Genomic DNA, 25276 nt, shown 5'->3' on the forward strand with positions numbered 1-25276 from the left:
TCAAATTAACAACCACGATAAAGCTCAAAAAAGTCCAATATTTACACAGGAAAAAAGTACAAAATCCCCCCCAAAGTTCTTCAGGTTTTTTTTTGTTTTTTTAAATTACAAAGTAATAAAAAGTTTTGCTCTTTAATTAAAAAAAAGAGAGAGACAGTAAGAGGGGTAAATAAATTAGGAAAAAAACAGGGAGGAAAAAGAAAGTGTTAAATAGAAAGGGTAAAAACAAACAAAACAAAGACTAACCCCACCCTCCCCGCCCTGCCAACAACCCATCGGCTCCACACTACAGTGACAGTGTGTCTGCTACAGGCCATAGGTCGCAGTGGTGATCATTGTGTTTCAAAGCCCCAAGTGCCACAAAGCAGCTTGAGTATTCCTAAATTATATTAAAAAAACAACTAAAGTGGGGGGGAAAGGGGGGGGAGACAGGTGGGAGAGGGCAGGAGGGGATTGTGCATGTATTGGTGGATCTTACTTGGGGTTGCATGAGGAGAGAGCAAGAACCATCGCTCCGAAAAACTCCAAACTACAGTTTCTGTGCGCCCCTCTCTTCTCCTCAAGTCCCACACTCTCTCCGCAGGAATTAAAACAAGTTTTAATTAAAAAATAAAAATAGAAAAACACGCACAGCCAGACAAAAAAAAAAAAAGACCCCACTGCAGGGATGAGAAGTATATTTCTCCCTGTATGTCAGCTCCAACAATCCCATCCTCTGTGGGACCAGGTGCCTCTCCAAAGAGATCCCTCGGTGTGTGAGGACCACTTGGACCAGGGAAGGCTGGCACTTCTCCCAACAGCCAAAAAGGAAACTGCAGAGAAGCCACCCAAGGTAAGGAAGCCCAAGTCAATGATTAGGCTGTTGCCACAATTCCCCCTCACAGCTTAAAATGTGTTTAATGCTTGAGAAAATAAATTCTGTTATAACAATAAAAATCAGACTTCTACCATCAATTGTGGCTGGAATCTGATTCCCTCCTGGCACACAAGGCTCCTGAAAAGAACAAAACAAAAAAGACCCAAAAAAATACCTCACCCACCCACCACCAACCCCTGCCCTCAGAAAAAAAGGAGAGCAAAGTTTAAATTTATACGGCTAAAAACCATATGATTTGAAAACAATATTAAAAAGAAAAATTAAAGCAGGAGAGGATAGCCAAGAAGAAGGAAAAAAAAAAGAGAGAGAACTCAAAACCAGGAGCAGAGAGTCAGGAGAGGGAACTGAGGGCAGCCAGTGGGGGCAGCGGGATGGGCTGGGAGCAGCACAGGTGCTCCCACGTCGTCGCAGCTCCTCGGAGGCGCTCACGCCAGGGACAGGCGGCCCTCTGCAAACGGCTCACACCAGCGCGGGGGCACAGCTCCACTCCTCATCGTTGGCAAAAAGAAATTCTGTTGGGTTTTTTTGTTTGGTTTTTTTTTGTCTTTTTTTTTTTTTTAAGGTTTTTGTTTGTTTTTTGGGTTTTTTGTTTTTTAAAAGAAAAATACAGTGAAGACACTAAAAAGAGAATTCAAAAGAGAGAAAAAGGCAAGAGATGTTAGGAGTAAAAGCTCTTCCCAGCACTTCCATTGCCAGCTGGAGTGTAACAAATCAAATCAGCCCTTTCTTCTACACTCCTGCCTCCCCTCAGCATTACCTTACCCATCTACTGTCATTTCCCCTACAAGAGGCACTCAGTTGCTGTACAAAGTCTTGCACACTTGATTACCTGCTCAGCACCCTCCACCCCAACACTGTCACACTGCCAGAAAAGCATTCATGAGGAAGCAACGAAATGGCTCCGCAGCCCAGCACCTTCTCCACCCTTCCTATCCTTGTGGAGAACTGGAAGCTACCTTTACACCTAAGACAATCTGTTCCCTCAAAGTTTTGGCAGCCAACCTTATTCTTCCCTCTGAAGCCAAAAGACATCTCAAAGTAAGGTGAAAGGAAAGGAAATATACCAATCCCCCATAAGAACATAAAGTCTTAACTTAATGCTTTTTTTTTTTCCCAGCAATTCCCTCTCAGGGTTTCCCAAGCATGAGTACAGGCTCACCTAAGCAAACACTGGTCCAGTGGCAATTGCTCCTCACTTCCCAAGGTGATCAAATGGCACACTTGTCTACAAAAGAAAAGGAAGAGTTGCTAAGGGCTGGAGAGGAAAAATAAAGCAAAAAAGGCACCAAAACAGAGAGGCTGCCTGTTTCTCTCAGAACACCCTCCCTCTCAAGAGTTTACTGTTTTGCTTCTCCAAACCACTGTGGTCTGGAAGACAGCAAGATGAAGGCTTACTCCAAGCAAAGCAGAGAGCTAAAATGGCAGTACTCAGCATGGCCTCCAGAAAATAACAGAAGAGCAAGGGTGTAACTTGGTACCACTCCCCTCACCACACCAGAAGCTTCCAGCTCATGTCAGCTCCAGCAAATCGGGCAAAAACTGCTCTGGGGCCTGTAGACCTGGGACATCCAGGCCAAGGCCAGGAACACTGCAGCAGGAACTCACCTGTGATGCTGAAATCCGTGACACTTCTTGCCGCCCTGTGAGGTCAGATGAGGAGACGTTGGCAGGAGCTCCTCGGTGTAACCTCATGCTGACCTTCCGCTCCCTGTCCACTCTTGAGATTGCTCTGGGGGACGTGTTGCCTGTTGGGGCAGAGAAATGTCGAGACAAGAATATCAGTCAATAGCTTTGGTTTCCAGCCAACAACAGGGGTGGCACCCTTCCCCAGCTCTCCCACCCCCTCACCGGACTGCTGGATTCGGGATGTGGGGGTGGAGGCCATGGGCTCGGTGACATTGCGGAGACGGTTGGCAGTGGCTCCGGCAGGTGGGCCAGGGGGCAGTGCTCGTGTGGCTGACCCTCGGAGCTGCCCCATCCTCTCCTCCCGCTCGTGCTCTCGCCGCTCCCGATCCATATCCTCAGGGTTCCGGGCTGCACCCTGAGTAGAGAAACCCCCACACCACACATGGCTGTCAGGCAGGAGAAACAGCAGCAGGCCCAGACAGAAAACATATTGCTCCATCATGCCAAGGAAGTGGAGCTCCACCTCCAAAACTCCCCCCACCACCTTCCATTGCACCAAGAAAGGACCTCATTCTATTCCAAAAGAAACCAGATAAGAAAGCATATTAACTACAGCTGTGATTACAATCCACATCTGTGTCCCAGCTACAAATATAGCTCTCTGCTGAAAAATTATCTCTGCCTACCTCTAGCTATAGATTTACTGACACAAGTGCTCCATCAGACACACTCACTAATACCACAGTAACTATGCCCCCAGTTAGTTATACACCAAACAACTCTGCCTCTTTTTCATTCTGCCTGGTCCCTTTGCTCAGGCTGCTCACCAGGGCTAAGCACAGACAGCAGGCATTTTCCAACCTTCCTCCCCCATCTCCATGATACAAATTAACCCTGGTCCAGCCCTTTTGCCAAACACACTCACAAATTTAAGCATGTTCCAGTCAAAGACGTAGTCATAGGAGAAGCCTTGGCGGTGGAAGAGGTTGCGGAAGAGCTGCCGCAGGTACGAGTAGTCAGGTTTATCATCAAACCTCAGCGAACGGCAGAAGTTGAGGTATGTCGAGAACTCAGCTGGAGAGAGCAGAGAACAGCTGCTGATGGCTGGGGTTTGCCATCCAACCTCCCTGCTCCCACCATGGAGGTGCTGCAGCCCTTTGGCAGCGGCTTGCTGGACCAGGACAGCACAAACACAAAGCTATGTAACACAGACTGAGCCTGCTGCTGGCACTGCTTTGGCCACCAAAAGGACTCCATCTCTCTTTTTACCAGAGAAAATGTTATGCATCTCTCTCTGTAGGCTTCTCCAAGCAAGACCTAGCAAGTCACAGTGCCTGCTGAAGGAAGGCAGGCCTAAAGAAGAGCTGGAGATGAGTTTTGGGAAGTTCAACTCTGAACAGAAGTCCTCCTAGCTCAGTAGCCTGCTGTAAACAGTGGTCAGAGGTAGATGAGAGGAGAAAGATTAGGGCAGACACATCTGACACTTCTACTGACATTAGCCCATCACCTACTTTCAGCTCCAGGAACCTCCTGATCTGGATGTAGTTCCTAACTCTTTAGTAATCCTCACACGATCTCTCTTCCACATACTTGTCCTGTCTCTCCTCCAACTCCTGCAAGATTTAAGTATCCACAACGTCTTCTGGGAAGGAGTTCCACAGGACTCCACACTGGCTGTTTGAAGAACCACATACTTTTGTTTTAAAGTGGGCGGAAACCAGCATTGTTTCTCTTCCAATACAAAAACTGGGGCTACCAAATAATCAGCTCCCATCCAAACTTCTGTAGGCATAGCCAGAGAGTAGACTTCTATCATCTCTCTATCCACCTCTTTTTCCAGCAGACTCATTACTTGGACAGAAATCAACTCACCTCTGGTCATGCTTTTGGCCCTTTCCTCAGTTACACCATATTCTTTGTGAAACAGTGGGATGGACCAGACCTATACAGTGCATGCAAGGAGCAAGTGGGCCATGGGTTTATGCACACTGTTTGGGATCCTTGCCTAGTAATTCCTAATGCTCCCTTTCCTCAGCAGCCACGGAGCACAAAGCTGATGTTTTCACAGAACAGCTCATTGGTGAGTGGCACTGGTCAGCCAGAGCCTACTATTGTGCATGTGACCTGAGGACCAAGACTTCTCTCTGTTCTCACATACATTACTCCATGTTTACTTACAAAGAACTGCATTTGCCACCTTATGGCCTGGTTATTCCTGGGACTCCCCATCAAACAGTAAAAATTCATCATCAGCAGCATATGTTCTCAGCTCAATGCCTACCCTCCTCCTTTAAAATGCTCACCAGGTCCTGAAGATCCCCCCTCTCAGCACTCCCACACCCTTACTAGTGTAAGGTTTGGCTGTCCACAAAAACACACTTCCCACTTCTGAACCTGAACTGTACCACAACCACTCCATTATCCTTCTCATCACCCACGTCAGCAGCACATCCTGGTCCGGGGTATTGGCACAGCTCTTTAGGATTCAGGATTCCAGGGGATTTCAGCAGGTGAACAAGCCAAGCAGCAGACAAGACAGCCATCAAGATGAGAGCACTTACAAGGGTACCCTTTGCAGAGCACCTCGATGGGCGTTGACATCTTTTTCTCGCTGATCCTCTCGTACTTTTGGCGCTTGGTGGCAGCCTTGAGGCCCTGCCAGGGCAGCGAGCCCAGGTTGAAATACATGAGCACATACCCCAGGCTCTCCAGGTCATCACGGCGACTTTGTTCTGTGAGAAGTTACAAAGGGACAAGGAGTGAGCAGCAAACAAAACTGCTTTAGCAATCACATAACTCTGGAGGCGAACACTGAACGGAACAACCAACCCTCTCACTTTTCTGGTAGATTTCTATAGATAGACAAACTTGTAGAAGACATTCCATAGCAAATTCCTGTGATGATGGTCATACTACAAGAGTTAAGGTGCTCCTCTCCCCATAAAGCCCAACCCACTTCATAACTAATGACTCTGACTACCTCCTCACTTGGACAAGCCCTAATGGACACAAGAATTTCACATCTCAAGAACTGCTGCAACAACCCTGCCTACTTTGCTCTTCCCAGTCCCAGAGGAAGGGCACCTACACTTCCCCACCCAGAATGATTCTTCAGTCCAGGGATTAGTCATGACAGAGGTAGTCACAGATAGACAAAGCTAACAGAGCTAAGTCCAACACAGCCCTTTCAAACACATCTTCTAATTAAACTGCTGATAGTGTTTAAGCAGGGCAGAAACAAGGAACTAGGGACCCCTTCTTGTAGTAAACAACTTTGTTGATAGTAGAAGCCTAACATGTAATGTGCAAAGATGTCTTTCCAGCTTGGTGACATTTTTCAAGCTGTGGAGGAACGGGGCACACTTTGAAGAAAAAATTCCCCTCCAAATGAGGAATGACTGTGTAATTGGCATCACTACCAACTCTACTTAGACCAAGGGTTGCTCATAAGATGCCATTGGAAGGACCTATATTTAGATGCTTACTTATAAAACAAAAGAAACTGGCTCACAAAAAAAAACCCAAATTTCACATTGACCTTGTTCTCTGGAATAGCCAAGCCATTTTAAAGTTTAAAGCTAGCTCAAGAAGGATTTGATGCAGAATCTCAACAACTGCAAATATTGCCTGGTTAACTCCTCCCAACTCCTCCAACATTCATCTATAAATCTTGCCAAGATTGTCTTGTTCTTGTTTCCCTCCCAAATAAAATAAACACTTTGGAGAAAGTACTTTACATCTCCAGAAGAACAACTGACACAGATAACAAGCAGGCAAAATATCGCTTAAGGGAGAGCACAGGGATAGAGGAAAGACTAAAGAGCTCCATCTATTAGATTCATTTACTACAGCACATTTTGCTGGATTCAGTGCTACATCCTGGAAGATGTTGCAGATTATATACCAGTCTGTGAGCTGTCAGTATCAGATATGTGCTACCACCTGCCCCATTCAAAGGCCAGTAGGTCACTAAGCTATCCCTTTTTTCTGTTAGCTGAGCTGAATCATGACAAAAGAGTAGCTGTAGCAGGTCACAGATACACATATCCTCATGTAACAACACAAGCTGTGGGTCACAAGGCTCCTTCTTCCTTGTGAATCTCTCTCACAACCTCCTAGTTGTTTTGAGAACTCAGGGCTGGGCAAGTTAAAACTGTTGAGGGGGAAAAAAGTACTGTGGTTGCAGAAGGACAAGAGGGTCTCATCACTCCATAACTGATAGGAGAGATCATTTGGGTCAAAGCACATGAAACACCACAAAAATGCTACATTCCCAGACAGGAGAGGAGAAAGCAGCCCTGCAGATTCCCAAAGTGTCTTACTTTGAGCATGCAGAAATTACAGCATTTTTTGACCTCACTAACTTACTGTCTCAAGTTGCCCACTTTAAAGGGGCTAATACTTCCTAATCTTATCAGGCTACTGCCAAAGATAATTACATGACTGTCTGGGAGATACTTAGATGCTATGACAGGAACAGAGAAAAGAAACCCAGTTTTGCATTTAGCCTAAGGTTGGGATACGTGTACTCTCAGAGGGCTGCGATTACTCACCATGCATATCAAATAAACAAAACTAAACAATATTGGCTAATGACCTACATCCTTAGACAGGAGGCATGTGGAAATGGAGTCAGAACACACACCCAGGGCTTGAAAGCACAGGAGACAAGGATAACCTCAGTCCTGCAGTCTTGCCAGCCCTTGACTTATCCATGCTGTAGTTTTATCACTTCTAACTGTGGCCTCTTGACTAGAGCATGGTGGTTCCCCTCAGAGGAGTAGGGAAAGGCAGGGCAGGAACCAGAGAAACCTACTGAACAAGCAAATCAGCCTTTCAGGAATAAATCAGGATGTCGCCTCCAAAATCCTGCTTGAACTCCAAACTGCTTAGGGCAGGCTGAATAACACACCTCCACTTGTGTGAAGCACAGCACTTTTGAGCACAGCCACCAATGCCATCCAGAATAGGCTACATTCTGCAAACAGATGTCTGGTCACAGTCCTAGCACTTTAGGGAAGGCCAGAATTAGAGACTTGAGATTAGGGAGCCTGAAGTCAGTGCAGGATGCTATGAGCCCTCACTGAAGGCAATGAGAGGGGTTAAAAACCAAATTGGGAAGCTAACTAGTATCCATTAGGCGCATGCAAGCACACCTTAGCTGTGTCTTAACACAGCAATATGATCAAGGAAAAACAACTGCAAGCACAACACCTAATTATTAAAATGCTGAATGATAAGCGTTTGACTGCCCTGCACTCCCGATGTTTAGCACCTCACGTACGTGTGGTCACTGCAGCCCACTCACACAACTTCAGCGAGACTCACACCTGTGATGAACCTCAACTACCAAGAGGAGGGGTCACAGTTGGGCAGTTACCTCAAAATATTGTAGCATTCTATTTCCTGTAACCCTATGCACCAGATCCTGAATTAAACCTTGAGGAGGGTAAAGGACAACAGTTCCTACTTCCCGTTTCTTTGTTTCATCTTCAGTTACTATTACACACCTCCCAAAATTTAATTACTTTTGCAGGGTGAGGATACTAGATAACATTAAACAGCAAAGAGCAAGAAATAAAACTTTACCTCTACACACCAATGAAACATTATTTAGTGTTACTACTTTCCACTTTTAGAAACCTGACAGCGACTAACTCTCACAGCGTCTCTGGGCAGCAGGAAAAAAGTAAGATCTCACCGTCGAGTTTGAAAAGAGAAAGAAAAATACAAGTGACGTGAATGCATCCGCTGAGCAAGTCAGTCCAGAAGCAGGATTATAGTCACAGCCTGTGATACCACACTATACTTCCTCTCTCAGTTTTATCTCAGCTCTCCTACAATGGGGGTTTTTTTTGAAAACCAATTTTATGAAAAATGTCTTTTCCTTAAGACATCCATCCTCCTTTCCAAAAGCCCTTCCAATAGAAAACACAAGGTCGCCTTCCCACACAACCCAGCATGACCTCCCAAACCCAACCCACAGTTTCCTCCCACCCCCAGCGAGGCTCCCAGCCAGCCCATACCTTCACTCCCTTCCCAAAGCAGGGTCCTCAGAAGCCAAGTCAGGGGTGAGTGGCAGGACAGGACAAGACATGCTTGGGCAAAGACTGAAGACTGAGGACTGGTTGCCTTGGACACAAAGCTCATGACAAAACGTGTTTCTCTGCAGCCTAAACTGTCTCCTGGTCCCCCTGTCCAAAGAGTGTTTTCCTCCACTCTGATCCTACCGAAGTGATGCTGCTCCCATGCAGAACTCCCTAGAAATCAGCTGCCTTCCCTGGAGCCAGCCCAGATGCAGGCAGGCTTAAGCAAGCAATGTTTTCCTGATTACATACTCAGCTCTGATCTTGCACATGCTGGACTAGAGTTCCCCTTTCTCTCCCCACTGCCTGGCAACAGCCTTTAAAAACACGCAAGAGTCTGGAATGGGTGACAGAGGGCAGGATGAGCAGGAGGCCTTATGATCTGCACAGCCTACACCGATACCATCTAGAACATTCATCTGGGAAGGCACTGACCCCCCCACCCCTCAGTCACCCAGACAAAGACCATCAGACTTCTCCCAGGACTGTCTCATGGGCACCCCGGGCATCTATTTCAGACATTACAGGCTACACTGGGTGCAAGGGACTCTCACCCCTCGAGCATGTGAAAATTGACTGGAATGCGTGAACTGAAGCCTGCGCAGTCCAATGACTCCCCCAACGGCAAGTCTCCAGCTGTGGAACCCTCCCCAGTTTTGCCTCCTACTTTTTTCCCCAGTCACTCCAGGAAAAGAATGTGTTTCCTCCAGACATCGGAATTCCCAACCCTTAGCTTGCAAATTCAAATAAAGGCATTTATTCATTTGCTATTCCTGTCACACCAATACCTCGGCACCTGGTTCCTTCTCTCTCCCTAGACCACATGAACGTTAACATTAAGACAGAGAATTTACTCTCTGAAAAGTCAAAAAATTCCGAGTGACAGTTCCCATGGCAATGCTGCTAACTCATAAATATCTCTGTCATATACCCTGTGGCAAGGTCTTGAGAAACAGGAACTCCAGCTGAAACCCAAACACCCCCACCCCCTTTCCTCCAGGCAAGTCATGTAACCTTTATGCCGTTCAGGGCAACTATCAGCAACGTGGAGATAATACACCCGAGACCTGTTGCACAGAGCAACTCACACCCAGACTCTCCCCAATCAAAGAGCACAGAGAGAGCTGTGGCTGCACTCAGACCTGTGGCATATGCAATTTGCCCTTGGATTACTGTTTAGACATTGTTTGCTCATCCTGACACACAAGCCAAGCAGCAGTAGTAAAGGGCTAAGTTGGGGTGGAATGAATAATGAAGTCGTTCAAAAGCCACAAGCAGACATTTAGCCTCTCGTGATCAGTTCAAGGCAGAGCAGGCACACACAAAAGAATCGACAGACATAGTAGTGAGAATTATTTTGTGCATGTCTCCTTGTGGCAGTTACCATGGCTGTGGAAATCTTGACTGAGAATTCAATGGAGAGTCAGTTATATATATGCAGGTCAAGCCAAAATACAGAAGGCCAACTCAGAAAGCTCTACAAGAACTATTTTTATAAAATGGAAGAGGTCAGGAGATTACAGCCCACTCTCAACATACAACACTCCCCATTTTGATTTAAATAAAGCATTCTCCATCTAAAGTTATATAGTATTAAGCAAGGAAGAATGTGGGAAAAACTGCTTTATTTTCTGCAGGCCAAGTATTGACTTCAGATATCTGAGAAATATCTGCAAGAGGGGAGAATGCAGGAAGAATGAGGACATGAAATCCTGTGAAAGCTGTTAGTTTAAAAGGTTTGAGTGCCTTGCTCTGATTTTCAAATTCCCAGGTTAGGTTATACACTTGAGAAGAAGGGCCTCCCAGAGATACAAACAATCTGCAAGCACAGCAGATACTTCCTGGGTCCAACAGGCAAGACAACTTCTGTGTTTCTGTTCCTTAAGAGTTGCCAGTCAATAGCAGAACCAAGTCAGCCTGTTCCAAATGGACCCAACAGTAACTAAGGAAGCCTCACACTGTGAACAAAGTTTAGCTTAAATTTAGCAGAGAAAGGAGGTCAAGTGCTGGAAAGAAGTTTTTGGGCAGAGAATAGAAGAGAAAACTGCAAGAGGTTTTCAAATAAGGTCCTCAGAGCCACCAGGGGCTGACTCCCAGGATAAGAGATTGGGTGACTTCAGGAGGTTTAAGTGTGGTGGGTGCTAACCTGCACAAGGCCTTTACAAAACCTGGGATGATAGTCATCACCAGTGTAAGACCTGGCTGAACACTCAGCACTCTTTTCCAGTCCAGTTTCATCCCTTCTGTACTAACCATATGCATTAAGGGGAGAACCCTACTTCCCTGAAGTTGCCTCACTGCAGTTCACAGATGTGTATAATCTGAAGGCCTGTGACAGCCAAGCCTCAATCACAGAACAGAGGTGCTCAGGCAGCTGGAAGCTGCCCCTCATTTCAGCTTCCTGTATATTTCCAGCACATCCCCATCCTCAGTGGTGGGTAACACCATATTGCAGTGGGCCTCTATCTTCCAGCTCTGACAGCTACAGAACAATCACTAATGAAGGCACTCAGGAGTCAAAAAGACAGGTTTCAACTGCACATATTTCTAAAGGCTCAGTGCTTGTGAATGTCTCCTTTACACATCTAATCAGCCTGCAAAAATTGTGCAAAGGCAGATTTAGTAGGAGCAGAGTCAGGGAGGTCACAGCCTTGATGCTCAACAGGGTCCCCTGCACTGAGCAGTGCACAAACGCAGACAATTTCTGTCTTCAGGAACTCAGAGCGCCACCACAGCAGCAGAAATAAAACAAATGTAGCATTTAAGTTATTTGCCCACCTTCTCAAGGCAGGTCAGCAGCAGGGTCAGGCAAAGAACCCAACCCCCTCCTTCTGGGGACATACCACCTCCCCTGGAAAGCCCCAGAGAGGCAGCAGCAAGCAGGCTCACCAATTCCCAGGTGGGTGTTGATAGAGGCATAGCGGGCTGTGCCAGTCAGGTTCTTGTTTTCCCGATAAGGGATGTGCTGGTGGGTCCGGGCATCCCGGTACTTCTTGGCCAAACCAAAATCAATGATGTATACTAGGTTGCCCTTTTTGCCAAGGCCCATAAGGAAGTTGTCTGGCTTCACATCCCGATGGATGAAGTTCTTGGAATGAATGTACTCAATACGGCTGATCTGGAGGAGGGATAGAGAAATAAATAAACAGCGAGACAAGCAAGAAAGAAACTTATTTTAACTGCATCTGTTAAAAATAGTACCCTGTCCAAGACACTGGCCCATCAGAGCAAGAAAAGGACATTTTGCATAGAGTATCAGTGATGACAGCCAAGGAAATGGCACCCTCTGGACACGGCAGGATCTGGAGGTGGAATTTAACTCTGCACACCAGCCCAGTCCTCACTCTGGGAAGGTCACCATGAACATCACAAGGAAAGATGGAAAGCAAGTCTACAGGGACTAAAATTTTGAGCTTCAGCATTGACAGCTCTAACTTTTGAACTTAGCTGGTCCAGGAACAGAATGGGTCTGTCCAGAAGAGCTAAGGGTCTTGAACCCCAGGGCATGAGCAGTGGAATTAACATAGGTGCCAAGAATTCATCAGGCAGGCAAAGGTATCTATGTGGGCAACACTAACGCGGCGAGCAGCAGGCAAAGGAAGGAGGGATGAAGATAAGGAAATGCCACCAGTGCCTAGGTTCCAGGCCCCCAACTTCATCAAGAAATAGAAAGCTGGCAGCCTCTTGTGCTAAATGAAGAAAGCCTCAGATACAGCAGTTCTCAAGCAGAGGGGATGGGAAGGGAGTGTGTGGGGGGAAAAGGCATGGAAAAGGAGAGTAGGCACAAATACTTCAGAGGAAACTTACCATCTGGTCTGCCAGCAGCAGAACTGTCTTGAGACTAAATTTGCGGGAACAGAAGTTGAAGAGATCTTCCAGGCTGGGCCCCAAGAGTTCCATCACCATCACATTGTAGTCCCCCTCTGCTCCACACCACTTAATGGAGGGGATACCCACTGGGGAAAGAAAAAGATTTAGCCCAGGGAACAGAGAGAATAGATGTTGCATCCCCTGCTAAGAAGCTCATGTGTAACACCAAATCATTTCTTTTCTAAAGCCCTCCAGAATAATTTCCTTCTCCAACCACTCCCCCGGCCCCATCCTTTCCTTCCCATCTCACCTCCTCCCTGCATCATCTTGTAGAACTTGCTTTCAATGTGGAGCTGGGGATGCTTGGTTTTGACACATTCCAGTTTGATGGCCACCTCTTCACCAGTCGCAATATTGGCTCCTGCATAGGAATGAGAGTGAAATGAAGATTGCACAAGCATCTACTGAAGTTAAACACTTTTAACAAGGCCTGTAAAGATGCCAAGACCTTAAGATTTGCCCTGAAATTTATTCTCTATTACAGAAATGAGATTCAGCCACTTTAACTTCATATGGTTTCCAGCACTGCCATTTGTAAATGCAGGCCCAGAGAGAAGCACATGAACAGGAAACCTGGTCTGATCCTGAAGTCAGTTTAGAACAACAATCCTACACGTGAACTGCCTTGTTATCTCAAAAAGTGACTGACTTTGGAAGGTCAATCTGCACATATCAACAGTACCTAAGCTGAGTGGAAGTTGTAGCTCCCTCTGATCATAAACCTAGCCCCTGAACCCAAGCAGCCCTCAGGCAGCGACACGGAGTATCTCTTCCCCAGAAAAATTACTGGTTACCTCAGTTACATCATTTCAACACAACCAATTAGTTCAGGAGGAGACATTACTAACATGCCAGCTCTCTCTGTTTTCTCCACAGCACTGACCTGCTCAATACAGACAATTTCTAAATCCCCAGCTTCTCCCTCTCCTGAGGGTTTTAATAATACCTTTATCTTTTGCCAACACAGAAGCATTTGCTATATCACGAATTAGAAGCATGAAAAAAATAAGTGAATCCAGTCCTGAACTAAGCTGCCTGGACACCTTTGTTGAAGGTATTGCTAGATACTTTGCAATGACACTAAAGCACCACCCCACACGCTTCTCTCAGAAAACAACTGAGCTGCCAGCTGCAAAAGCCAGCACTGTGGTCCCAAAGTGTACTGTTAAAAAGGAACAGGCTGCTCCTTTTCTTGTACCAGCTGAAAGGATTCCAGATGTTTCACATCATCCTAAAATGGAAAGAGGGAATATCTGTACACGGGTCACGGGAATGACACTCAAGACTTGCTTTTCTCCTCCCCCGCCATGCCTGCTTCACACACTCTGACAAGCCCTTCCTCATATCTGAGCTATCAGAAATTGCACTTAAACACAAATCAGAGAGCAGCCCTGATCACAAGCAGCTTATGAACACTGTCATAAAATAAACTGCTCCAGAACACATGTGCCAAACATGAGCTGGAATCAAAGGTGAGGTTTTGCAGATATCCCATAGCTAGTTTTGGTAGGTCTGGCTAATTTGTGCCTCCTGAACTCTGTGATAAGACTTTGAGAGTCCACAAGGACAAGCTGCAGATAAATCTCTTCATTTATCCTCTTTCACACGCCGCCTACACAGCCAGGGACCAAAGAAAAGAAGGAAGTGTTCACACAACTGGATTGCTTCTCCCCATGGATCCAAAAGAGATCCATCTCTAGCTGAAGAGTTCTGGCTTGTACACAAAGTTAGCCAAGAGCTGCCTGCTAGCAAAAACACATGAGCTAGATGCTGCAGTGCTGGCTTGAGACAGACAAGCTGCTAGGAATTTGCAAGAGAGCAACAAAAATGATCGGGGCCTAGAGGGATTGATTTACTAAGGAAGATTAAAAGAGCTAAATATGTAACATAGACAAGAGATACAACTAAGAAGGGTGGGGAGGAAGAATGGGACATGACAACAGTCTACAAATATTTGAAGGCTGTAAACACTAAGGAGGGAGAGGAATTATTTAGGGTGCTCTGAGGGAGGGGAAGGAGGAGCAATGCGATTAATTTAATACAGATTTTAAAGCAGGATCCAGGAGAAGGGAAAGTGGAAAAGCCATCCTGAGAGGTAGAAACATTTGTCCAATGCTTACTTTTGAAAAGATGCTGGCATTTTCCACTTAAAAAGTGGTGGCCAGAAAAACAAGTTGATACATTCCCTTCACTCCACCAGAGGACCCTTCTTAAAAGCACCAGGCAGGTGCAAGTAGGAAAAGAGTAAGAAAAGGGACTAGTATCCTTCCACTTTCTAAATTAGTGTTCAACCACCAGCCCTCATCCAGCATGGAAACACCCAGGACATCCAAAAAACATAAGAGCACTTCCTTGCCTCGTTTCTTTCCCCTGCCTTTGTGAAGACTTTCCTCCAAATCCTCTGAAGCAGCTCCCTTGTCTGCTCCCCAAGGAAAATTTTTCCCTCTCCCAAGACATTTACTGACACACAGGCAATGATGAGTCTCTCTGGCTTTTTGCAGCATTAGCATTTTGAATGAACCAGATTCCCAGAACATGAACAATGGAAACATGAGTAAGTTTTCATCTCCATATTACCCTGGGTGTTGAGAAACATGGAGATGCATCCATGACTGGGCTGTCTGCAGGTAGGGAGGCACATAAAGCTGGAAAAGGGAAAGCAGGGGTAGGCATCAAGAAGACTCGGATTCCTCAAAATGTGATGATGCAATTCAGATGCTCAGATGGCCTTCAGCCCCACTCTTCACAGCCCAAACACAGCTGTTACTTAGAGAGAGAAGAAACAACCCTGTGGCCTAGAAGAGCACAAGTAGAGGATGGTTTGGGTTGGAAGGGACCTTAAAGATCACATAGTTCCAACACCCCTGCCATGAGGGACACCTTTCACTAGACCAGATTTCTCAGAGCCCCATCCAGTCAGGCCTTGAACACTTCTAGGGATGGGGCATCCACAACTTCTGTGGGGAGCCACACTGTTCCAGTCTCTTGCCACCCTCATAGCAAAGAATTTCTTTTTAATATCTTATCTAAACCTTTTTCAGTTTAAATTCATTCCCCTTGTCCTATCACTATGTGCCCTTGCAAAAAGTCTCTCCCAGTCTTTCTTGTAGGCTTCCTTCAGGGAGGGAAGGCTGGAATTAGGTCACCCCAAAGCCTTCTCTTCTCCAAGGCTGAACAATCTCACTTCTCTCAGACTTTGCTCACAATAGAGGTGCTTCATCCCACCAATCATTATTGTGGTCCTTCTCTGGACCAATCTGACCTATTCTTTGCTCAGAGGGTCACTGTCTGAACTCTTTAGGCTTGTTCCCTCTCCAAACCTCATCATACCTACAAGTTGCTTCCTGTACCATTTCTTGGCTAGAGATCCACCGAGACCACCACTAGCAAGGAGGGAATTAAAGGGCAGGAGTCTATCTGATCCTTTGTTCCATGCTTCGACCACCATCTTTTTTAAAGATACAAGTACAAAAGCAACAGTTCTGTGCTCTCTTTACAGGCTGGAAAGCACCGTGTTTCAGACAAATGCAGCAGAGTCTGCTAGCTTCAGCCACTCGAGAGACTGACTGTAGGATGGGGGATAATTCCTAACATCCTCCCCCAGTCTCGCTCCGCTGTGGGGGCTGCACAAATTCAACTCATTCATCACAAGCTCTTTGAAACGGGGCCCCGGGGACAGAGGATGTCACCGGCTGAACAGGATCTTTTCAGAGTGGAATCCTGACTGCATGTCTGATACAATAAACACTGCCCTCCCGGAGCATCGGGGGCAACAGGCAGAGGCCCTGCACTCCCCACCGCCTGTGCCCCTCTCCACAGCCTGCCGAGGGAAGAATGGAGGGCTGGGAACAGATGGATGAAGGCAGATAGGGCGAGAGAGAGTTAACAAGCCAGGAAACAAAGGGAAGGCACTCCCCTCCCAGCAAGGGAGGAGCCTGCCACCAGGAACTGTCCCCAGCCAGCTCAGGTCCCAGCATGCTTTGTCTGCCCAGCTTCTCTCCAGCACCAGTGTGCATCCCGGCCAAATGATTCCTACATGTCCACCAACCCTGCCCTGCCTCTTGGCCAGCACCTCTGACAAAGCACGTCCCCCCCTCCAGCAGCCCAAAGCTCTCGGCAATTCCTCTGCAAACTGGGTTTTGCTCTTCTCAACGAGAATTTCTAGAGGTAAATGGGCTAGCCAAGGCCCATGGGCAGCCTGATCCCATTTTCCACCCTCTCAAACCAATGGGGGGAGAATATACCACCTAGCACACCTACCCCTCAAAGTAGGGCATGGAAGGAATGTGCTTCAAGACCCAGCTAAGGATTAACACAGTCCATCCTTTGTGTCTACCCATGTAAAAATCCAAGTTTCCTTCTGACAAACAAAAACCCTAAAACAAATCCCAAAGAGGACAGCACTCAGCACCCACTGGTTACAGAGCAGGTGAAGGCAATAACACCCTGAAAGAGAGAAGCTGAGGATAAACCATACAGCCCCTGCTAATCCTCAGAGACAGACAAGCCCTGCTGTGTGTCCACACCATTATCAAAGGAGAAAGCTGTGAGGTGGGCCTGGTGCAGGAGAGAAGTACTGGTGAATGAGTCCTCCTGTCTGCAGAGCAGGCTGTGAGAGCACAGCACAAGCCCCAGCGTCCTCCAGACTCACCACCACAGACTGCATGCCCAATCCCTCCAGGCTGGGGAGTCACCCAGGCTCCGCCAAGTCTCGCTATCACTGCTTCAAAACACGCTGGCTTGCACCTCAAGGAACATCACAAGGGCTTTGATACTGCATTCAAGTAACTTGGTTGAATCCTGCTGTGCTCACCACGCTGGGGCACTGGGCTTCCTGTGTTGGTGACAGGCAAGGCAGGCACAACCCCCTCACCAGGGGCCATTTTCCATACCTGATTTGCACAGGTGGATGACCTGTTACATGGTACAGAGCAATACAGGATCAGGCCTTTCCATCCAGTACCTCCTTTCTCTCCCCACACGTACCCCAGATGTTTAGCAAGATCCTGACAATTTACACCATCCTAGAGAGGGTCTGGAATGCTTCAAGCCCTAGCATAGGTGAAAAATGCTCTGTCTGAGCTATCATCCCTAAATCCTAGCACCTGGGAATTAAAAGCACTGTCACCCAAGACACTAACTGGTTGGAGGGCCACAGAGGAGCAGCATACAGGAACAGGCTGCAGTAAAGGCAGCACACGGCGGAACTGGGATCCCAGATCCATTATTTATCATCTTTGTTCATGTTCTGGATAAAGGTGGCAACAAAGCCTATTACTGATGATTCCCACAGGACACTTAATCAAGAGGGGCTGCCAACACCAATCAAGAGAGAATAATAAAGCAAGAGGGAACTGGAGACAAAAACCAGAGGTTGAAAATAGACGGTGATTTACAATCACAGGAAAACGTAATCTGAACTAGAGGTATTCAACGAAAGGGATTTGGGGAGGGATGGGAAGATGTTGGAGATCCTAGAAGAGGTCTCCTATGATACAGCTGACAGTGCATTAAGGCCAATTCTGAAACCTGATAGTGCTGGTGATGGGGAAAGCCAAGGAGACCCAAAGCAGCCAATGCAGAGGCATCACATTACAGATCACTCGAGGGTAGTCCTCCACTGCCAGGCATTGGAAATGCCACACCTCAAAAGCAGTGTTGGCTCCAAGCTGCCAGCAGATGAAGAAACTAGAAAAAATTGAAGGACCAGCAAAAGTGAGCAGTGGTGGATGTACTGGGAAGCAAAATACAATTCAACTGAACAAATTAATAGCCAAGGAGCACATGATGACCACCTGCAAGTACCCAAAGGGTGCAGACACCAAAGCAGAGGGCAGCCCTTCTGCTGGCCTTCAGGAGCACAGCACAACAGTAGTGGTGAGAACCAGAGACAGGTAACGCCAGCCCTCATGGAGGGACCGGGCAGGCCGCTGGGTAGTCTTGCCACTCTGGCCCCACACGGTTTGAGCCAATGAAAACATGAGCAGGCAAGCATCAGGGAATATATCTACACATCAGCACACTGGCTTGGGAGAACTACCCAAGTGATCTGCTGTGGTAACAGGAAACCCAGCACCTCATGGGCTCTGTCCACTGAGCTTCCAGCTCAGGTCATTCCAGACATTAATTCTAAATCCCATTACAGATCTAACAGATCTGAGCCCTGGGACTTCCAGGCTCCCTGACCTGTTTTACACCTCCCGTCTCAGACCATTCTCTTACAGGTCCTGGACCACCTCTTCCACTACCAGTCTTCCCAAAACTGTATTCCTTCTATCCTTGAAGGAATAGCTATGTCCTCCCTTTCCACCACACGCTCTGTGAACAGAGTTTAAACCCACACACACCCAAGCTCAAGAAAGGGAAGTGAGAACGCTGGAATAGGGCGTATGACAAATATGCCCCAAACAGTCCAAATCTAAAGCAGTCTGATCAACCACCACTGTGTCTTCAGTATGTGGTAAGGCAAAGCTGAGCTCATCCCCCTTTCTTTGCCATGAGAAGACCAGCAGCCACCTGCAGTATTCCATCAGTTTTTTCTCTTCTTCACCCCTTCCAACCTTACATGGTGCCCACAAAGAGCAACAGGCAAGAAAAACAACCCCAAAACAATGATGCAATTGAGAAAACCAACCTTGAGACAGACTCTCACACTCACCTAGGTAAATGTCTCCAAACGAACCACTGCCAATCTTTCTGCCCAGCCGATATTTGTTTCCCACTCGAAGCTCCATGGTTCAGTCGTGCTAAGAAAAGAGGCACAGAAAGAGCACTGTCAGAGCAGAAACAGGAAGTGAATCATGTAACACTGCAGAAGAGACCTCCCCACTTCACCCAGAGGCTGAGTAGTTTAAATCTTTAAATACTTCACTTTTTACATGGCTTCTATCACCTCTCCTCATCTCCTGAACTTCCAGGGACAACACGAGCAAGAAACACTGCAGGAACAAAACACCCTCAAGCATATTTTTCCCATGTTCCCACTATTAGAGTGAAGCATGATTGAACCTCTTCCCCACCTTTTTGCTCAGAGACTAGGAAGGGGTTCAGGAAAGCCCTTCTAAGAAGGTTTCACTGCATGATCACACTACTGCAAAGAGGTACTGCTTCTTGTACCTTACAGTACCTGGCACTGGGACACAAGTACCTTGTGGGACACAGAAGTGTCAGGCATAATAAACCCTGTGAGGAGTTTCCCTCTCACCCAGCCCTACTCCAACACCTCGGTGGTGGTGGTGGTGAAGCACAGGACCCGAGGGCTGTGAGGGACAGACAGACTGCCAGGAGAAAGCGACTCCATCTCTGCCAGGACAGGGGACAGGGAGGAGACGTCTCGCTGAACTGAACCCTGGCTAGGAACACCCCTTGCACATCTCCATACACTTCTGCTGACGTGATCACCACCTCCTTTGGTCTACCTGAGCCTCTCCAACTCTCCTGCCTACCTTTTGCTTTGAGCAGTTCAGGCCTTTCCTCATCCCTTTACTTGAGATGATTAGCTAACCCTTTGACCTGATATACCACATCAACATGCCCAGGCTCAGCCTATTCACCTTCCACAGGAAACCAACTAGGTGGAAGAACCAGAGCCGCGGTGTTTTGTTCTCTTTGCCAACCTCAACTTCTGCTGCAAAGACCTTGGCCAAACACAGCTCCAGCAGTTCCCATCTTAACAGCCCCCTTTCCCTTGCCTCTTCTATGGCCACCAACTTATTCTAGGAACCACATCTCTTCCTGAGACAGACAATGTGTCTCCTTTTAGAGGGATTTGCCACAGTCCTAATTTATGCAATGCCACATTATTAGCGTACAAAATGCAGACACAGAGCCTGTTGGGGACAGGAAAGGTGAGGAATGATTCATGTTTTCACAAGTGGGAGCGAGGAACTTTCCCTTGCTGGAGCTTGGTGGGAAGGAAGCATCACTGAAGGAAATAAAGGAGAAATGGCCTTGTGAGGCAGAAGTACAAAAAAATAATCCCAGACACAGGATTCTGAGCATACTATAAACCCAGAGCTGCCCCAGGAGATGGGATTACAGAAAGAAGAATGGACGGGCAGCGGAGATGTACAGGGAAATAATCCTATCAAGGCATTCAGGGGACATTGTGAACCCTGAAAGCAGAGCTCCAGTCACCAGAAACCACACACAAAACACTCAGAGGTGGAGTCCCCTCACCTAGCATTTGCTTATGCATGTGGGTTTCTGGGCATCCGAAGTCTACAAAACCCTGTGGCTATTTCTGACTTTCTTACTACCAGGAATGTAGGCAGAGCCTTGGGAACTGAACCAGGAGGCAGGCGTACCTGGGTGAGGGCTCAGCAAACAGACATGATTTTTATCCGCTGCCTGCTGTTCTGTATAACCACATTAACATACATCTGACTTGCTGACACTCCTACTCCAATAAACGATCAAAGGTCTGTGTCCCCGGGAACCCGTCACACCACTGTCAAGAAGACAGCTCTCCATCCTCCTTCCTTCATGGAGTGTTTACCCAGGCCTGGGAACCCCAAACACCTCCACTTGAGTCCAATTCCCAGCTGGGGTGAGCACAGCCGAGCAGAGACTGGGCAAGAGGTCCCGGGGGGTCTGTGGTGCACTGGGACGCAGCAGGTACTGCTCTGCAACACCACAGTCCCAAACCTAAATTCAGACCCACCCTTCTGGGACAGGCAGGAGCCAGGTTAAGAAGGGATTCTCACACAAGGACGCAGTAGCCCTTGTAGCTGATTAAGCAACAGGCTCCAAAGGGGAATCTAAAAAATGCTCCGGGGCGCGGGGGTGGAATCGGGAAGCAGGATAATGGAGTAAAAAAAAATCATGGTCTCGCACAGCTGTCATTTTGCCTTATCTCCCCCCCAACACACACACATACACAAGTGTGAGTAGAAAACCTGGGCTGAGGAGAGCCAGAGAGCAAGAGCCAGGATTCCTGGTAAGAGGGCAGGACACACACATCCCACCCCCTCAACAACTGGTCCAGGAGTTCAAACATTATCCCATTTGCTTCTATTTCACACATGTACCCCCACCACCATCTACAGCTTCCGCCCTTTATCTTCTCATCCTCAGGTCTACTGTTACAAGGAAAAAAATTGTACCCACAAAATATATATTCTTATACGTGAAATCCGTATCACCCCTCTATGTATTATTTATACATGTTATATTTAAAAAGCCATCCCTCCTTCCCACCCCCCCTTCTCCAGCCTTAACCCCCCCCCAGCTCTGCCACCTTTCCTGCACTCTACAGCCAAGGCAGCATTCCCAGGGGCTGCAGGGCAATCATTTAGTTAAACCATTTAGTTTTCCATAAGGGATTAACACACATACAACCTCAGAGCGAGAGTGTGCTCTGCATGAGCGTTTGCCTACGTGAATATCCAATACTACACAGCCTCAAAAAAATAATAATACTATCCAGCCGCCAGCACTGCTTCCCCACACACACCATTTTGCACCAGCCCTTTTTATATAATATAAAATACCCACGTACAGGCACAAAGGCCATTATATAAACACACGATAAGAGTTGATATCACATTGCTGTGCCAGCAACGATGGCGACCAACGATGCAGGGACCATCGGGGGTGGGGGGGGGAACCATCAAGAGGGGCTGGGGGACAGGAGGGACACCTCTGTCCCACCCGAGGGGGTCGGGAATGAAAAGATGCCCTGTCTAGCAAAAGCCATACAAAACCAAACAACCAAACCCTCGGCTCCATAATGGAGGCTGCCGATCCCAGCACTGCTCCGGCTTTCAGTGGAAGTGTAGGGAGTGGGGGCTGCTTTACCCATAGACCAACATTAAGGCTTTACGCGGCTTTTTTTTTTTTTTTTTTGGGGGGGGGGGGGGGTGTTGTTTGAAGGGGAAAAAGGATAGGCTGGGAAAACAGTAATTTGAACTGGCTTTAAAATGTGAAGGAAAAACGAGAAAAAAATACATTTTGATTGAAATGCAAAACACCAATCCCCTCCAGACCCTTAGACACTTACAGAAAGGAGACCAGCTATGTAAGATGGGGGGAGAAAAGAAACCCCAAGCACAGAGCATTTGAACTACATTTGAAGAAGAAATAGCCACAACAGGAAAACAGGAAAGGGGGGACACACACCATAAAATATAATAATAAATGTGTCCCTTACACCCCCACCCCCTACAGGCAAACACTACTCGAAGACAGCCGTACCCGAGCTGTTATTTTTCCGGGTAGGTAACAAAAAGCTGCCACCCCCGGGAACGGCGCTGAACTTCTCCTCGTCCCCCCACTCGCACCCGGCCTCGGCCATTGACCCCCGCCCCTACCGCCCCCCACAAGAGGAAACATCGACCCCACAGTCCCCCCAAACGCAGACACCGCTTCTCCCCCGAAAGAGGCGGTGACGGGGGCCGGGGAGGGAGGCCAGGAGCATCAGCGAACGGAAGGAGTGGGGGGCTCGATCCCCCGGGGGGCGGCCCCCCACCGGAGCCCCGCAGACCCCCGCTGAGAGCACACGGCACCCCCTTCCCCGCCCGGCCCCGCCAGCAGCCAAGCAGGGCCCCGGCAGGCAGAGAAAGGGGAGAAAGGGGAACCCCCCCCCCAAAAAATCTGCCGGTGGCGGAGGGGGCGACCCCCTCGCCGTGCCCCCACAAAGGGGTTTTTGTCCCCCGCGCCCCCCCGGCCCGGCGCATCGCGCCCTGCCCTCCCCTCCCCCGCCCCCTCCCCCTCCCTCCGCGCACACAAAGAGCCGGAGGGGCCGCCTTTCCCCCGGGGTTTGCGCCCCAAGATGCGGGCAGGCGCCCCCCATACCCACCCTGACGGGAAGGGGGCCGTGTGGGGATGCTGCTCCGCCGGCTGTCAGGGGGCCAGGCGGCCGCGGCGGGGAGGATGACGGAGGATTGGGGAGGGCTGGTGGCGGCCGTGCCCGGCGCGTCCCTCCTTCGCTCGGCTCGGCGCGGCGCGGCGCTGCCTGCCGCCTCCCGCCCGCTCGCCGTCCCCTCCAGCCGGCGTGTGCTCGGCACAGCCCGGCGCTCACCCAGTTTCCATTGAGCCCCGGAGCCAAACCCACTGATGTCACCCGGCGCAGCCCCGGCCCTCCTCCTCCTCCGCCTCCTCCTCCGCCCGCCGTTAAAGGCGCAACCGCCGCCGCTCCCGACGCCTTCCCCGCCGCCGTCCCTCAGCTCTGGCGAGCGGGGCAGGTGCACACGGGCTCGGTTTTGGGGGCCGCGACCCCCCTAAAGATTTCTGCTCATAATGGAGCACAGCCCACCGATGGCAGCCCCCCGCCGCAGGGTGGCCCCGCATGGGGACGATCACACGAGGGTGCTGGGCCCCATCGCGCCGGCAGCGGATGCCGAGCGGGGGTCCGTCGGGAAGGCCCCACACTGTGTTCAGGGCTCCTCAGCCCCACGCCCCTCAGGAGTGGGGATGCCCTTTGGGTGAAGCACCTCCAAATCCGCACAAGTAACGAAGCACGCACATAAACCCTAATGTGGACACACAGAGGTCCACAGCACACCCACCAACAGATGGGTGCAAAGGTGGGATTATCCCCCAGACTCTGGGGTGTTTGCGGGCCAGGTGGGCACAGCAAGTCCCAGAGCACCTCCAAAAGCCAGCTGAGTCAGCGGGAGCAGCCTATATGGGGCTACAGGAGCAGAGCCTGGGGTGGAGAACTATGTGGGGGCTTCTGGGAGATGGGGGCTGGATGTGCAAAGGAGCCAGTGGAGAGCTCTGGGAGCAGGACTGCAGGAAAGGCTGGGGGCCAGTGCAGTGTGAGCTGGAAGGGACAGAGGGTCCTGTGGAGCAAGAGCCAGATGCTGCCCAGCTTTGGAGGCACCAGGATGCTTCACCAGGGTCCAGGAGCTGCTCTGGCACAGGCATCCCAAAATCAAGAACCCAGTGTCTGCAGCTGGAGATAAGTGTGATGGGGAAGGGCTCAGGAGCCCCCACACCAGATGAGCCCTTAGGTGCTTCTAAGCCAGGCCCCTGATGTCACCTTCCAAATACAGGATGCAAGCACAGGCTGTCGGCACCCAGAGGCCCAGGCTGCAGCCGTGCTGACACTGTGTGCTGCAGAGAGCAGTCATTGCTTCAAGTTGTACTAAGATGGGGGGCTGCAGCCTTCTGAGTGCCACTGCCAGCCGGTGCCTGTGCTGACTTGACAGTCCACTGAGACCTGGGAATTGTTCCTCTTTTATGCAAGTCTTTGGGAACCAGTACTTCTTCCCTCTCCCACTGCTGGGCCTGCTTTATTACAGAGCTTTGCCTGCACTTGGAGAATTTAAAATTTAATTGAGTTTTTCGTAGTAATGACATTTCCTTACACATGCTCCATTGAGCCTCTGTTTTTTCACAGCTTATGTAACAGTGAGCAGATGGGAAGGCAGGTAATAGCATGCAGCCACTGCTGGATCCAGCTGGGGGTTGCTCTCCTTCCCTGGGTGGCTGCACATCAGCGGAGAAGGGATTTGCCAAAGCCCAGCACCACTCGTGACTTTGCTGCAAGTGGCAGGCTGATAGAGGCACTGAGAGAGGTGGGCTCTGACACAGAGCTGGGGAGGATGGATCTGAATCAGCATCCAGGAGAAGCAGCTCTCAGCATGCCCCACGGGAGCAGAGTTTGGGGTGACACTGCTTGGCCGGCAGGTGCGAGGTCTGGGAGGACAGTGGCCATACCCACTCTCCCCCTGTTGATGACTGAGGCAGTGGGAGGGAATTTGAAGAAATCCCCAATGTAGATGCAGCCCTTGGGGATGAAATTGGAGTGTGTACGGACACTTCAGCTGCCTTTATTTTAATCATTGACAGCTTAAAATAAGAACTCTTTAAT

The 25276-nt window shown here is 48.9% G+C and overlaps 1 protein-coding gene across 3 annotated transcripts; it reads right to left on the reverse strand.

Annotated features, from left to right (window-relative positions):
* On the reverse strand, positions 1 to 23490 carry CSNK1E (casein kinase 1 epsilon). Of its 3 annotated transcripts, none has more exons than XM_058806149.1 (11): positions 23258 to 23490; positions 19118 to 19205; positions 12710 to 12820; positions 12397 to 12545; positions 11479 to 11707; positions 5065 to 5235; positions 3429 to 3577; positions 2726 to 2918; positions 2483 to 2622; positions 2037 to 2102; positions 1 to 1366 (listed from the first exon to the last, which is right to left on the reverse strand). In XM_058806149.1, exons 2-10 carry the CDS (start codon positions 19191 to 19193, stop codon positions 2070 to 2072), a joined length of 1251 nt encoding a protein of 416 aa, XP_058662132.1. In that variant the 5' UTR covers positions 19194 to 19205; positions 23258 to 23490; the 3' UTR covers positions 1 to 1366; positions 2037 to 2069. The 3 variants fall into 3 exon arrangements, with proteins under 3 accessions (XP_058662132.1, XP_058662133.1, XP_058662131.1); XM_058806150.1 differs by having other exon boundaries at positions 1 to 1389; XM_058806148.1 differs by having other exon boundaries at positions 1 to 1495.
* Positions 23491 to 25276: the final 1786 nt, after the last annotated feature.

This window comes from Ammospiza caudacuta, chromosome 5 (assembly GCF_027887145.1).
Source record: "Ammospiza caudacuta isolate bAmmCau1 chromosome 5, bAmmCau1.pri, whole genome shotgun sequence".
Classification (NCBI taxonomy): domain Eukaryota; kingdom Metazoa; phylum Chordata; class Aves; order Passeriformes; family Passerellidae; genus Ammospiza; species Ammospiza caudacuta.